Source organism: Barbus barbus (assembly GCF_936440315.1).
Source record: "Barbus barbus genome assembly, chromosome: 1".
Taxonomy (NCBI): domain Eukaryota; kingdom Metazoa; phylum Chordata; class Actinopteri; order Cypriniformes; family Cyprinidae; genus Barbus; species Barbus barbus.
In genome coordinates, this window is record NC_136729.1 from 46,280,989 (window position 1) to 46,296,936 (window position 15,948).

Below are 15,948 nucleotides of genomic sequence, written 5' to 3' on the forward strand. Positions count from 1 at the left end.
TTTATTTATTTGTTTTGTTTTTGGGTTTTTTAAGCATTTGGGTAGTTAACAGCCATTCCATTTTCAAGATTGAAAGTTAAAATATTTTTCTGACTGGTTAGCCATTTCTTTTCATCATGTTTAAATCTTCCATGTAGTCTTTCAAATAATATGAAGTTAAAACTGCATGTACATCAGTGGCTAAAATAGCAAAATGCTGTTTAGGCCACAGAGTCATATAATATATATATATATTATTATTTCTATTTATTTTTTTGTTAAATGGAACAGTTCATTGAATATTTAGACAAAATATAAAAAGTATAAATATACAATTTTAAAAGCTTTTTTTTTGAGTATCATATTTGATACATGAGGTTTTATGGCTCATATAGTCTGATATAGTGAGAATATGGAGGAAAAAAAAAGCGTTCATCTTCAAATATTACTAAAAATATCAGTTATTTTTATGCATACTTAAAAATCATTAAAGATTTGACAGTAGAAAGACACGAGTTTAAGGTGGACGTTTGTACAATTTATACTAAAAAAGTCTAAACTATCAGTCAGACGACAGAACGCTTGTAGCAGATTGTGTGCGAAAGGCCTTAGAAATTTGCATCTTAAATACGATACAGTAGGATTTGTAGGGTTCAAATATTTTTTTTACAGAAAATAGAAAGCAATATGGTGTTCTGTGTTAATAAAGTAAAAATAAGAGCAAATAGACTTCCATGGGAATTTTCTCAAATGTGTATGTCCAGAGACAGATGAATGCTAATCTATCAACTATTCATCACAGTGATAAATATTCATTAAACTGCATCTTTTCATAAGCTGTAGACTCATACATTTCAACCCTTAAAGAATTCTTTCTTGGTTGTTGATATAATCAAAGACCGCTTGTGGTTTAAAATAGCCGTTGACTTCCATAGTATGGGGGGGGGGGGGGGGGGGGGGGGTACTATGGCTGCCAGCAACTGTTTGGTTAATATCCTCTTTTTTGTTTATAGTATACAGAAGTCACATGATGCTTTGTGTGAGAAACAGATTAAGTCAGTATTCAAGTCAAATCTGCCACTTCATGGAAACCCCAATGAAATTCACCCAAACTAGTCATGTGATTTGTGCACTATATTGCGAGTCTTCTGAAGCCATACGACAGCTTTTGTAAAAAAAAAGTTATTTATTAATCTTTTTTTAAATATTTTTTTTTTACCATGCATATATTACCTCTTAATTACGTCTGCTTGTTCGTCTGTATCTGGAAATCACTGCACTGAAATGTTAAATGGCATCATTATCCCAGCGACCTTTTCAAACACCTTCCACGTCTGTTGTGTCGCATTAAGTGCTTACGGGGCAATTTATGTTGCTGTAAACTGTATTTCCCTGCAAACGGCTCCGTGAAAGAGTTCTGATTGATTATTTTCTTGCTGTAGCGCTAACACGAGCATATGGGCTTTCTTTGATTGGCTATCAGACTCATTCTTCATCCGCTCTCTTTCTATCTGAGTCCTTGATAAGTGAAAGAGAGTAGGTGGACGCTCCGCACCGGTTTCTTAATGAATCGCCTGTTTCCATGACGATGGCAGGTCAGTGTTCTCGTTCGTTAAGCGTGTGTTTGACTGCAGGACTGTGGAGTTTTAGAGACACAATAATCAGTCTTTCTCTGTTTATTTGTTTATTTAGTTTATTTATTTGGATCCTCATTAGCTATGCCCTCAAGCATTGCTAGTCTTCCCGGGGTCCCCACAACACTTAACATTCATACATTAAAGAAATACAACAATAAAAAATAAAAAGTTAAATATATTCTCCACAATCCAAAAAACATCTCTATAAACATATCCTCCACTTTTAAATATCTAAAACACCTACAATAATAAAAATAAAAAACATATTGCTCATTCAATTAATTAATTTGCCTCGACCTCCTGTAAGTAAAACATTCCAAGGTGAGCCTTTACCTGCCTTTTAAAATCATTTTAATAGCCATTTCAGATCAAAATGCATTCTATTAATGTTTGTTCTATACGAACACCGGAGGATTAATCTCGCTGCCTTATTTTTTACCAGCTGAAGTTTCCTCAAATCCTTTTTTGAAGCATTAGCCCATATCATCTGACAATAGTCCAGCTGTGAGAAGAAGACAGTATCCAATATTATTTTCATTATATCAAACATAAAATATTGTCTACATCTCCTACTACCCTTCCCATTTACTTCACTGTGTTCCCAATATGCTTTGACCATAACAGTTTATTATCCAAGATGATACCCACTAGTTTTACTTCCTTAACTTGCTGAATAAGTGTTTTATTTATGTATAATTTCAGCTCTGGTTTGAACCGTAGAGAATAATTAGACCCAAATACTACACTCTTTGTTTTAGATGTATTATTTTCTGTCACATATGATATTTCTTTCCTCATCTTCTGTATCTTACTGCTAAAAAAGCTAATTAATGTAATTTGCAATTTCTTCAGGTTTTGTCACATAAGAACCTTCACAGTTAATTAAAGTAGGTTGTGTAGCCTTCTGTCTTCCCATTATATCATTTAATACCCTCCAAAGCTTCTTCCCATCTTTATTCTTACTACTTAACTGTAGTGTATAATATTGTTTATTTTTATTTTTATTAAGACCTGTGACATAATTTCTCAATTTACAATATTTCTTCAGTTTTCTTCATCACTTCATCTCTCTGTGCCATATAACCTTTAATTCACAATCAATCCAGGATGCTATAAAATCCTTTATAATTAATTTCTTATTCGGCGCATGATTATCAATAACTGGCTGAAATTTTCTAATAAATAATTCAAGTGCATCGTTTGGTTTTTCTACCTCATAAATCTCTGACCACTTTATATTACCAATATCCCAAGAAAGTTTCCTCGGAAAACCTCCTATATGACCTTTTATACACAATTATTTGCTTAGCTTTTGTAAGGTAATATGTAATGTAAGGGAAACAGGTCAATTTAGCTCAAAGGGAATCATTTATGATTTTATAGGGAATTTGAACAGAATGATTGTTTCACGGCTGATCGGCCAGCGATTCACTGAACGAGCCGTACAACATCAACGCATTGGATATTAAAATGCAAAATATAGTGAAAACTATATTTAATATATGAAATAGCACAGTAACAAGATCGGCAGTTTAAGACATTAACTTGTCTTGTTAGAAACTAATCTAACACATAAACACACACATTCACACGGTGCAGAAATAGAGAGAGTGAGGAAAAGGTTAGTTTAGAGAATGAAAATGTGAAATCCCAAGTTTACAGCAATATGTGCTATTGCATAGACCTTAACAACCATCAATCACTTAATTAACCCTCGCATTGAGTTTCTCAATGAGGCTAACATTTGTATTAAATGCACCAGCTCAGCAAAAATCTGGAAGTTACTTGCTTGAGTTGCTTTTGTGTAAAGGGATTCCCTGTTGTCCTTGCAGAAAGGGTGTTTCCCGAGGTTGCTGATTGGCTGACAGTTCAGTGGTCGTTTGTAGTGATTCTTGGGAAGCCAATCGTTGGGCGTTGGCTGGAGATGGTTTCAGAGTCGGTTGCTAGTTGAAGTTTGAAGCGGGTGCAGTCGAACTGGACTTTGCGGCAAACTTAACTTTTGAACACGAAACTCAACGGAAAGAAAAGAAACTAAAGTAAAAGAATAAAAGGATGTAACGAGACTAGGTGGTTTTTCTTCTCATCGTGGTAGCAGCCGAAGCATGCTGGAATGGCGCTCAAAGAACGCAGAAAGTAATGACAAAAAGCATGGCTAAAAGTTAGAAGAGCAGAGAGGAGGCGGAAGAAGGTGTCCTGAGTTTTTAAACTCTGCTTTTTGACACCTCCCAATGGTTGTCTTGACCAATTAGATACTATCCTGTTGCTTTGTTTCTCCACCGAATCAATAAATCAACATGTTGTGGTCAGTCACATTGTCCGAATTTTCCAAAGTGTTGCAAAATATACTTTTGGATGTGATTTATATAACCTAAATATGATACATTTGACATAGAATTGATTGTAAGAAACATTTAAAGCATGATTTTTCAAACTCATACATATCAAACACGAATATGAACTCTTAGGCCGTTTGATTAAAAAGACATACATAATATGTGATTAAAACATGATAGTCTAATGTGTGGGTAACATACATAAAACGGAGTTATGCATATAAATCATTAGTTGCTCATAAGTCCTTTTAAGATGATTTTTGATGCATATGGAAAAGAAGTTCTGTGTAGGACATAGGGACATGTTCTGTGAACAAAGGAATTCCAGTCTGGTCTCAGTCTTCTATGTGGGGGAAAAGTCAATCTAAGGACGCTCGTGATTTCTATCGTGGAACACGTGATGGCCATCTCTTTGCCCATCAGTCTTGATTACTTGCCCCACATTTGACAGTCTCCTTGCTGAGTTGGAAATATCAATAAGTGTTTCTTTTGTTTTAATGTTACAAGCTGCTCACTCAACGTCTATTATAATTTTCTTTAAAAAGCACTCATGTACTATCCAATTAATATTAAGATCACTTTAAAAGACAACTTCCATATTTAATTCACAAACCTCATTCAGCATCTCATCCATGTCTTCTAAATATTTATGATTTGAACCTGGTGGCCTATAACAACATCCTACATGTCTTGACATGAGGTGAATTAACCTGCAGCCATAGAACCTCCACTTCATTATAATATCGTCCCTTACTTTTACAGAAATATGATTCTGCACATAAAAGGCAACGCCTCCACCATACTTATTTATATCCCTTCTATATAAATTATATCCACATATAGACACAGCATTATCATCAAAAGTCTCATCCAAATGAGTTTCAGATAAAGCAACAATATTAATTGTGTTTGACAGCAACAAATCGGCAACTTCATGTACTTTGTTCCTCAAACTACAAATATTCAAATCTTTACATATATTTTTGGCAATAAAACGGCAATAGACATCCAATATATAACATATCACATCACACCTTGATGCTTGTCATATACTCACATGTTCTCCTTTGCCTGCCTTTTATGAACAATGACTTTATCGTACCTTAAGAAAGCAATGTCCCCTCTTTCTCTTGCAGCTTTCATTCTAGGAATCAGTTCCTTTCTCCTCTTTTGAACCGATTCAGGATGATCCTCATTTATAAAAATATCCGAACCCTTCAGCTTTCTCACGTTGGCCATCGCTCGGTCTCTGTCCTTGATTCTTAAAAAACGACACCATTGTTGGGTGAGGCCGACTCCGGATTTCATCCTTTCCTTTAAGAGCTTTATCAACACAAACTTTCTGTATCCCGATGGTAGTGGGTCCAGATCCAATTTATCCTTAAAAAGAGCCAACATCTTCTCTTTTGAGTCTGACCCCTTTTCGTTCTCAACTTCAGGAATTCCATCAATGATCACATTCTGACGTCTGGTCTGGGCATCTAGAAAGTCCGTTTTCCCATCTAGCCCATCTTCTCTGTTGATTTTTTTGTTGATATGAAACGCATTGTTGATATTTTTTCCTCATATAACTTCACTCTTATACAAAACTGTGTTTGTCATCCTCCACAGATTCCGTGAGGAACCTGAATATAGATTTTAGTTTTCACAGCAGTTCAGTCATCCACCTGTCCCATAGGAATCAAGTGGGGATTTATGGCATTATTTTACTGCCAAATGTCGAGAGCGCATTTTTGTAGCACGAAAGTAGATTAATATAATGCGCGAGCACGAATCTCCCTGCTCGCATGATTTATAAATCATCCAAGCACCCGATTCCTAACCATTTCTAATATATATTTGATATGACTAAATATTATTAAATTGTAGAGAAATTCCAGGATCCGTTCCCTCTTCACGTAGGTCTAGTATTTTCATCGGGTCAGTCGTAGAAAAATCTGATTGGTTGATAACTTTTGACGATTAATCCAGGTGTGAAAAGAATTAATATCTAGCGCAAGAGCACGGAGAGATGTGCGAGTGCACAGGACAAAGTTTGAGCGCGCACACGCACACTTGAGCACGTTTTAAGTGCGCGCACTCTTATCTGCGCGAGAGCAGCGTATATCTGAGAGTATGTCCGGTTTTGTGTGAGAGCATTATATTATGTTTGTCTTCTGTTGGAGATTTATTTTTTTTTTTTTGCAGAAAAGGAATAAAGCAACTAACTGGGCAATTTTGGTTTGATAGATGTACAATAAAAGCCACAAAACCACCATTCTGATTTCAAGGTAAAAGCATTATTGGAATAGTTCTGTTCCCGCACTGTGAATCAGCGTCAAATAGATGTTCATTATACAAATCACAAGCCTCCGACAATGCAAGCCTGTGTGTGAGCGTGTCAGAGCGCTTTCATTTAGGCCAGTTTCTGTGGAAGGGAGTCTGTGTCATTAGTTTCACGCTGATCCGGAATCTCTCTGGAGAAACTCACACTTGTATTGTTCCAGTGTGTTATTCTGGTTTGTTTGGAATAATTTGTATGTCTGTTCGTTCTTGTTTATGCCACATTGCCACATTCCCCACAAGGGAATGTTTTTATTTTTTTTAAAGTACATAAAATACATTTTATTTTTATTTTCACTTGACTATAATAACCCAACACATGTAATGTTTACTGAAAGAACTTTTTACTTGTGTCTGTGTTTGTAATGGTCTTGTCTGGTGTGTTTTCTTTTGTAGAGAACTCAGAACACCACAGACACCCTGCAGAACCTCACGGCCCGAAACATGACCGACTTCCTGCTCAAGAGCTACCAGAAATCAGGAAAAATACGGTAACGACACACACTCATGCCAAAGGATGTGAAGAATGAAATAAGATCAAAGCAGCGTGATTGCCAACATGTGTGTGTGTGTGTGTGTGTGTGTGTGTGTGTGTGTGTGCAGGTACGGCGGGATCTCGGTGGGCGGCGTGAACTCACAGGTCAAACTCAATGAATCTGATATTACAGCAGTGATCGACGACTTCAAATCATTGCTCAACATCACACAGGTGAGAGCGATGGGCGTTAGACATTACTGCCAACCCGCCCTCCAGAAATCACTGCTCAAGTGTAGCATTACGGCCATTTCTGATACGCTTCTGATCGAGCTGATGCCAAAACCTCCCTGCAGTTTACAAACCACAGAGACCTGACTTCTGACAGGACTTTTCCATTTATTATGCTCTGCATTTTAAGTTGGTCTTGAATTGTATTCAAATGAATGAAATAAAAATTCATAAGAGAAGCTTCAGAATATTAGTGTTGTTTCTTTTTGATAGCAGTGGTGATTAAAACCAAATTATCCCAGTTTTATTGTAGTTATCGTAACAATGTGTATTTGTTTATTACAGACAGCTTTTTCATCCAGATTAATTTTCATTAACAAGTAGCAAGTATCATTTGCTCGTTCCAATAATTGTTTCTATTTGCATATATGTTTATCACTTAAGTATCAAAACATGGTGGGAAATCTCCATCTTAATATGCATGAGCAGCTTGAGCACACGTCGTGATGAGAAGTGTGTTTTATGTACTGTTTTTTAATGTGAAGCTTTTCAGGCCTTTGAAAGCATTTAAATTCAGTGAAAATTCCCACCAGCTCTCCACTTAGCATTCGCTTATCAAATATGGAGATCATGTTTTCCCCACACTGCAATTCTGCAGAATGTTTTAATTCTTAGAAACGGATGCTCTCCTGAAGTTTAGATAACTCTTTGTTCCTTCATATAAATGTGGTCTTTTGGAGATGGGCAAACGTCCTGTACGCTACAGAATCAAGCCTAATTTACTAATTAAATCCTCTATAAGCAACATGATTCAGCTCATAATCAGAAATGTTTCTTGAGCAGCAGATCAGTATATTAGAATGATTTCTGAAGATCATGTGACACTGAAGACTGATGCTGAAAATTCAGCACTGTATCACATAAACCAATTACAGTTTACTATACATTCACAAAAAAAAAATATTTTAAATTGTAAAAATATTTCACATTTTAACTATTTTTACTGTATGTTTTGCAGTTGAATCAGTCATTTTTTAAGTAAACTGTTCAGTTTGATTTGAGAAAGAATGATCCGCTGACATTTACAAGCTGAGAAAAGTACTTTCTAAATCATAATTTGTTACAATCAACCATTTCATTGGTGCATACCTTTCCAAGAGTTTGTTGTTAATAAAAATATCTGAATAATAGTCAGTCTGTTCATCTTTTATAATTTTCTCATTTACATTCAACATAAAGTCACCATTGAACAAACATAGCACAGAATGCATTTATTATACAAAAGTACACAAAATATGTCCTTAAAATCAAAGTGAAATGTTTTCATTTAACATATATTTTTGAGGATAAAAGCCTGTCAGTGTTTGCATGTGCCATATTTGACTAGTTTTTGTAAACTAACAGAGCCAGTTGAGTGAAGGCATGGTCTCTAACAATAAATGCTTTAAAGAAATGCTTATCGAGCTGGAATCTGATATTTTGCTATCCTAACAATACACTAACAATGCTAGTTGCATTGTGTAACGTGGTTAAATCCTCTCCGGCAGCGTGCCAGAGTCTGGACGTCTGATGGGATTTTAATGCTGCTTAGCTCTGTGATGGACGGCTGTAATGCTAATAGCAGGATGTTGGCGTCCTCCACTCCCCCCCATTCAGACCCAGAGAGATTTTGGCACCTTCTCTGTGAGAGTGTGTGTGTGTAAGGATATTAGTGTTCATGGTGTATTTACAGTGTCGTCTGGAGCAGCAAACATTAGCATTAGTGTCTGATATCTGTCTTGTACTGAGTGTGTGAATCTCAGATGAGGCCGAACACTGACCGCTGCTGTGTCAAAGTCTGCTGCATACCTAGTCAGCATTTTAAGCAATAGACACACTCCCGACTCAAAGGCTGTTCTTAACATTAGGGAGCACAATGATGTTTCTCTCTGAGATACTTAGGGTTGTTTTGGACATGATCTGTTATCATGATTTATTCAAACAGCTGTTTGTCCCGAAATTCTGTAAAATCCAGTCAATAAAATATAGTCTTTTTCCTTGTTGGTTTAATGCTTTGAAGGGAGTAACATTAAATTTGTATCAAAAATGAGTTTTTATGACTCAGTAATTATGATACAATAATTGGGTGTTTTATTATGTAGAAGGTGTCGGAAGAAATATGACGAGTGAAAAATGAGTAAAATACACAAGTTTGGGGTCTGTTTTTTTCTCTTCTGCTCTCCAAAGCAGCATTTATTTATTATTAAATATTATTACAATTTAGAATAACTGTTTTCTGTATGAATACATGTTAAACTCTAATTTATTTCTGTGATGCGCAGCTGTATTTTCAGCATCATTACTCCAGTCTTCAGTGTCACATGATCTTCAGAAATCATAATAATATACTGATTTACTGCTCAACAAACATTTATTATTATTATCAATGTTGAAAACAGTTGTGCTGCTCAATAATTTTGTGGAAACCGTGACACTTTTTTATTTTTCAGGATTCTTTGTGAATAGAAAGTTCAAAGGAACAGCATTTATTTGAAATATAAATATTTTGTTACATTATACAGTAAATGCCTTTAGTTACTTTTGTTCAATTTACTGAATCCTTGCTGATTACAGTATTATTTTTTTTCAAAAACAATATTTACAACAAAAAAAATCTGTAATGTTTATAAAACCCTTTGATTCGCACACAAACTCTGACTTTCTTTCTCTCTGCAGTTTAATGAAACCGAGAAGATTTTCCAGGCCCTTCAGTTGTTTTTGGTGGAGTTGGGCACCAGAGATAATGTGAAGGTGAGCAGCAGGATTTACATCAGTACAGTATTTTCCGTTTATAATATTTTATCACATTGCAGCTTAAAGTCAACTAACACAAACGGTTTTTAATAGTTTTATTTCACAATAACAGCACTAGTGGCAACAGAACTGTGTGTGTGTGTGTGTGTGTGTGTGTAGGTGTGGTTCTATAATCAGGGTTGGCATTCGCTCGTGTCGTTCCTGAACGTGGCCAGTAATGGCGTCCTGAGAGGGAATCTGCCAGCGGGGCGGCGAGCGGAAGAGTTCGGCATTACCACATTCAACCACCCACTGAACCTCACCAAAGAACAGCTCTCGTTTGCAGCACTGTGAGTACAACACACACACACACACACAACACACACACACACACACTCACAATACACACACACATGCACACACACACACGTTTGTTTTTGTGAAAAGTGGGGACATCCCATATGCGTAATGGATTTTATACTGTGCAAACTGTGTGTTACTTAGCCCTCACAGGAGACTGCATTTCTACTTTCACTGACTTTTACATTAAATGTTCCCTACTGGTGGAATAACCTGCCAAACTCAATCCCATAGTCATCTCCAAGAAACGGCTAAAAACACACCTCTTCCATCTTTATTTTATATCTCTAGCACTCTCTAATTTATTGTATCTGTCTGTCTTCTTTTTTTTATTAAAAAACAACAAAAACATGACCCTTTAAGACTTACACTCTATTTGTTTTCTAACTGCTTTATAAAAAACCAACAACAACAAGACCTAACACTTGATTATTTTTCAATCTATCTCTTTTCTTTTTATCTATTATATAATTAACAAAGCAAAAACAAACAAAGATCTTTCTACATACACTGTGTTAGATAACTGAGGCTTGTTAGAGCACTTGCATATCATTGCTCTTTTGTTGGTTTTGATTGCTTCCATTGTCTAAAATATAAAATGACTAAATGTAATGCAAAAAGTGGAACATTATTTTTTCTAAGGAGACACATTTTTATTTGTATGTAATGCTTTTACCTGAGGTCTATATACAGTGTTAATGTTTCCCTGATCCGTGTTTAAAGAAATTAATACTTTTATTCAGCAAGGATGCATTCAATTAAGAATTACAGTAAGAACATTAAAAAAAATATTTCATTTTAAATAAATGCTGTTCTTTTGAACTTTCCATTCATCAAATAATCCTGAAAAAGCAGCAGAACTGATTTTAACATAAAATATGATAATCATAATATAATTTTCTTGAGCAGCAAATATTACAATGATTTCTGAAGATCATGTGAACCTGAAGACTGCAGTGATGATGCTGAAAATTCAGCTTTGATCACAGAAATAAACTACATTTTAACAGATATTCACATAGAAAAGGGTCATTTTAAATAATATTTCATGATTTGTATTGTATTTTGTATCAAATAAATGCAGCCTCGGTGAGCAGAAGAGACTCAAAAGTCTTATAGTTTGTGTTTGTCTCACTTTGATTAATGCAGTTCCCTTACAAAACGGAGATGTGTTCATAGATAATTAAACCCAGCTTATGAAGGTGTGTTGATCTGTCACGAGGCCGGACTGCAGGTCTGCCCTTCCCCACCAGAGGTCGCCATCTCCCTTCCTCCCGGACTCCACTCACAGGATTACACGCATGCACCTGTTTCATTGCACACACCTGGCTAATCATTACACCCACAGCTGATCCCCATCACCACGGACTATATAGCTTCCACCTTCTCACCACTCTGTGTGCTTTCATTATATGTTGTTACCGTGATTCATGTCCTGCTCTGAGATCTGCTTATGTTATGTTTTGTTTTGATTTCTGTTTATTGTGCCGTGTTGGCCTTTGTGTTAGTTTGTTTTATTAAAGACACCTCCCTGCATTCTTGGACCCAGACCTCGTTTCTGTTCGTGACAGAATGAAAGCACCAAAGATGGGTCCAGCGGGGAGGTTATTGAACATGCGCCAGGGGGATCGGAGCGTGGAGGATTACTCCAAGGAGTTCATCGGGTTGGCTCGGCAGTCGACCGTCGAGAAGGAGTGTCTGGTGGTCTTTTTCTGGAGCGGTCTAGCTGAGCCGTTCAGGTCCCGAGCACCATACTGGGACCCTGAGGAGTCGTTGGATGGTTACATCGACAGGATTCTTCAGGTGAGCGGCTCAGCCTTCAGGGTGGAGTTAGCGGCGGAGATGTCGGCGGGGCACGCTCGCAGCGCTCCCGAGGCGGCGGTGCCCGCTCACAGCGCTCCCGAGGCGGCCGTGCCCGCTCACAGCGCTCCAGAGGCGGCGGTGCCCGCTCACAGCGCTCCCGAGGCGGCGGTGCCCGCTCACAGCGCTCCCGAGGCGGCGGTGCCCGCTCACAGCGCTCCCGAGGCGGCGGTGCCCGCTCACAGCGCTCCCGAGGCGGCGGTGCCCGCTCACAGCGCTCCCGAGGCGGCGGTGCCCGCTCACAGCGCTCCCGAGGCGGCGGTGACCGCTCACAGCGCTCCCGAGGCGGCGGTGCCCGCTCTCAATCCCCCAGAGGTGGCCGAGAATGCCGCAGCGGCGCCCACTGTGGAGGCTGAGTATGCCACGGCATCCCGCTCCCGGAAACGGAGGAAGAGACGGAAGAAGGCTTCCGTCTCACAAGGCCAGGAGGCCTCCCAAGAGCTCACTGCTGGCCAGGAGGCCGTGTTAGAGCCACTCAAGCTCCTCGCCCTGCCGGCGCCACCCGTGCTCCTCGCCCTGCCGGCGCCACCCAGACTTCTCGCCCTGCCGGCGCCACCCAGACTCCTCGCCCTGCCGGCGCCACCCAGACTCCTCGCCCTGCCGGCGCCACCCAGACTCCTCGCCCTGCCGGCTCCACTCGAGCTCCTTACCCTGCCAGAGGCCGTTCCTGAACTCACTGTCTGCCCTGTCACGGCCACAGAGACCGTTCCTGAGCTCACTGTCTGCCCTGTCACGGCCACAGAGACCGTTCCTGAGCTCTCTGTCTGCCCTGTCACAGCCACAGAGACCGTTCCTGAGCTCACTGTTTGCCCTGTCACGGTCACAGAGGCCGTTCCTGAACTCACTGTCTGCCCTGTCACGGCCACAGAGACCGTTCTTAAACTCACTGCCTGGTTTGTCCCTTCGGCCCCACCCTGGCTGGGCCCTGGGGTTCCTGTTGGGCTGAAGCCCCCCTGGTCCGTTCCTCCAGACTCGCCCTGGCTTCCTGCGCTGCCTCCATCTCCAGACCCTCTGCCCCCACACGGACCTGGCCCGCCATCCCTCCCCCTGTTCACTGTTTCACCCCCCTCCGGACTGTTGGATCTTGGGGAACGTCTGGAAGCCGTTCCTTTAAGGTGGGGTACTGTCACGAGGCCGGACTGCAGGTCTGCCCTTCCCCACCAGAGGTCGCCATCTCCCTTCCTCCCGGACTCCACTCACAGGATTACACGCATGCACCTGTTTCATTGCACACACCTGGCTAATCATTACACCCACAGCTGATCCCCATCACCACGGACTATATAGCTTCCACCTTCTCACCACTCTGTGTGCTTTCATTATATGTTGTTACCGTGATTCATGTCCTGCTCTGAGATCTGCTTATGTTATGTTTTGTTTTGATTTCTGTTTATTGTGCCGTGTTGGCCTTTGTGTTAGTTTGTTTTATTAAAGACACCTCCCTGCATTCTTGGACCCAGACCTCGTTTCTGTTCGTGACATGATCACACAGTATTTGCTGTGAAGATGAATGGTTTTGACAGGAGAGAAGCGAGGGGTCAGAAATGATCCTCTGCTGTAAATGAGCGTCCAGGTTAAACGAGCATCACTCGGCGTGTAACGATTCCCTCGAATCAAGAGTAATACAGTCCTGAAACTCAGTCACCTTCACCGCATGAGAGGCCATGTGATCAGAGTCAGATCTCTGGGGGGAAATTAAACATGCCCAGTTTTCCCAGAATGCTGTGCGTGAGCTGGATTTTGTGGAGAGTTTTTAAAGTTTTATTCTAAGTAAAGTGTGACCTACTGAAGAGCCGTTTCTCAGAAACACAGATGGGCATCTCTGTACTGATGTTACTAGACCAGCAATTGCAGGTGTTTTTTTTTTGTTTGTTTTTTTTTGGGTTTTAAGCATGTTTTCTCCGAATATTGTGCTCTTTTGATTATTTGTTGGTTATTTTCCCTGTAATGTAAGATGGTAACCATCAGATTTGGAGTCTAGATCTCAGCGACTCTGTAAATATTGTTCTGAGAACCAGGCGCATCTTTATAAAATAATAATTCTACTAAATACTAAACTAAATATTCTAGATTTTATTAAGAGTTTGTATTAGCTTTTTATTAATTATTTTAGTTTTTAGTAATTTTGTTTGTCCTTTTTTGTCAGTTTTGTGCCTTATTTAGTTAGCTATTGGTTGTTTTGTATTTTATTTTATTATCTTTTTGTAGTTTTTTTTATTTGTTTTATTTTACTATTTACTATTTATAAAAAAAAAAAAAAGAAAAAAATGGTTTTGATGTATTTCCAGTTATTAATTTTAATGCTTCAACTTAAGCTAATTTCAGTAACTTGCCAAGGTTGTTTAATTCAAGTTTTTTAGTTAACAACTAAGTTTTTAATAGTATTAGTGAATTATAGTAACCCTGATTATAATGAATATTCCTTTCTTAGCTGAAGCTTTAAAATAATATTCAGATAATGCTGTAAATCAGGGTCCTGATCCCCGTGTCGGGGTTTATTTTGCAATAATGATCAGCTGACTGTACAGTTTTCTGTATTATTATAGTATGTTTCACCTAAGGCTGCAACTTACAACTATATTTTGATCAATGATTAATCTGTTGATGATCAATTTGATTAATCAGATTTTCCACGATGTTTTAAAAACAAATAGGTTTCCACAAAAGTGTTACAGTATTAGTGGTTGTACTCAAATAAAATAAAGTGTTGGGAGACCGAAGTAGCATCAACACACTTTAAACCTTTAATGAACATTAATCCAAGACAAAGACGATACACAAACTGAAGGCTTATAAAGGACAGGAAACAAAGGAGCAAACGAGATGAATAATAAACACAGGTGATACGAATGAACGATGATTAACAAAAGACAGGAAACACCAAATAAGGACAAAACGGAACTGAATGGAAACCGACACGTGACAAAAAGACGTTTAAAAACAATAAAAAGCATTTAAGTGCCAAACTAAAACATTTCAACAAGAGAAAGAATGAACACAATACAATCAGTCACAGAATAATGCAAATTAGAGTCAACATCAAAATGGATTTAGATTTTTTTAATGCATTATGTAACATTTATTAACTTATATAAAGAGCCACATTCATATGTTTTTAATCGAATTTGTGGCTAAATAAGCTCAATGTCTTGTTAACTCATCTCAATGGCATTTTAGTGGTGATATGACACTGCAAAAGTGTGTATTAGTTTCTTGATGTTTATCTAATCAATATTTTAAAGCTGTGTTGGCACATAAAGAAGGAAAGGCTGTGTAATGATGTGCCATAACATGCTTTGCCAAAGTTTGTATTGTGTTCTGGACCTGAACTACAGCCCTGGAGAACACTGTTTATTTGCATGCATAATCTATTTTGTTTTGTAACTGTATTTTGGAAATAAGTGCAAAAAGAAAAAAATGCATCTCACTATATATGTATTTCAAAACAATCCCAAAGTCTCTTAAAATGCAGTTCTAACACTGAGATGATCTGAATGACATTTCAGTAGAAACTATGAGTGTGTAAATTCACCATATAATCTTATTTTCGTCTCTTGCAGGGCGACGACTTCTACGGATGTGGTGGTGTCGATCTGCGTGATCTTCGCCATGTCCTTCATCCCGGCCAGCTTCATCCTCTTCCTCATCCAGGAGCGCGTCAGTAAATCCAAACACCTGCAGTTCGTGAGCGGCGTCAACCCCACCATCTACTGGCTGGCCAACTTCGCCTGGGACATGGTACACAGAAACCCTTCTGCTCCGGAAGACGGATGGGACGGGGACAGGCGCGCGAGAGCTAAAAAGAGGAGCTGAGATAGCTAATTAAAACTCTATTAAAACTCTATCAATTTCCCGCTGAATCCTGTTCACCGCCTCCATTGGTCTAGACAGCGAGACTCTTCTGTCATTAGCTACAGTCTCAGCGGAGAGAGATGATTTCACCTTCCCTAATAAATCGCTAATAAATCAATTAAAGTCA

The 15,948-nt window shown here is 38.8% G+C and overlaps 1 protein-coding gene across 1 annotated transcript in view; it reads left to right on the plus strand.

Annotated features, from left to right (window-relative positions):
* The window catches only part of LOC306872514 (phospholipid-transporting ATPase ABCA1-like), a 151,931-nt gene that overhangs the window by 106,456 nt on the left and 29,527 nt on the right, over nt 1-15,948 (plus strand). Inside the window, exons 33-37 of the mRNA XM_079421115.1 lie at nt 6,668-6,762; nt 6,875-6,980; nt 9,693-9,767; nt 9,930-10,099; nt 15,530-15,707. Of these exons, the coding sequence (XP_079277241.1) occupies nt 6,668-6,762; nt 6,875-6,980; nt 9,693-9,767; nt 9,930-10,099; nt 15,530-15,707 (624 nt within the window). The remainder of the gene's footprint in view (nt 1-6,667; nt 6,763-6,874; nt 6,981-9,692; nt 9,768-9,929; nt 10,100-15,529; nt 15,708-15,948) is intronic.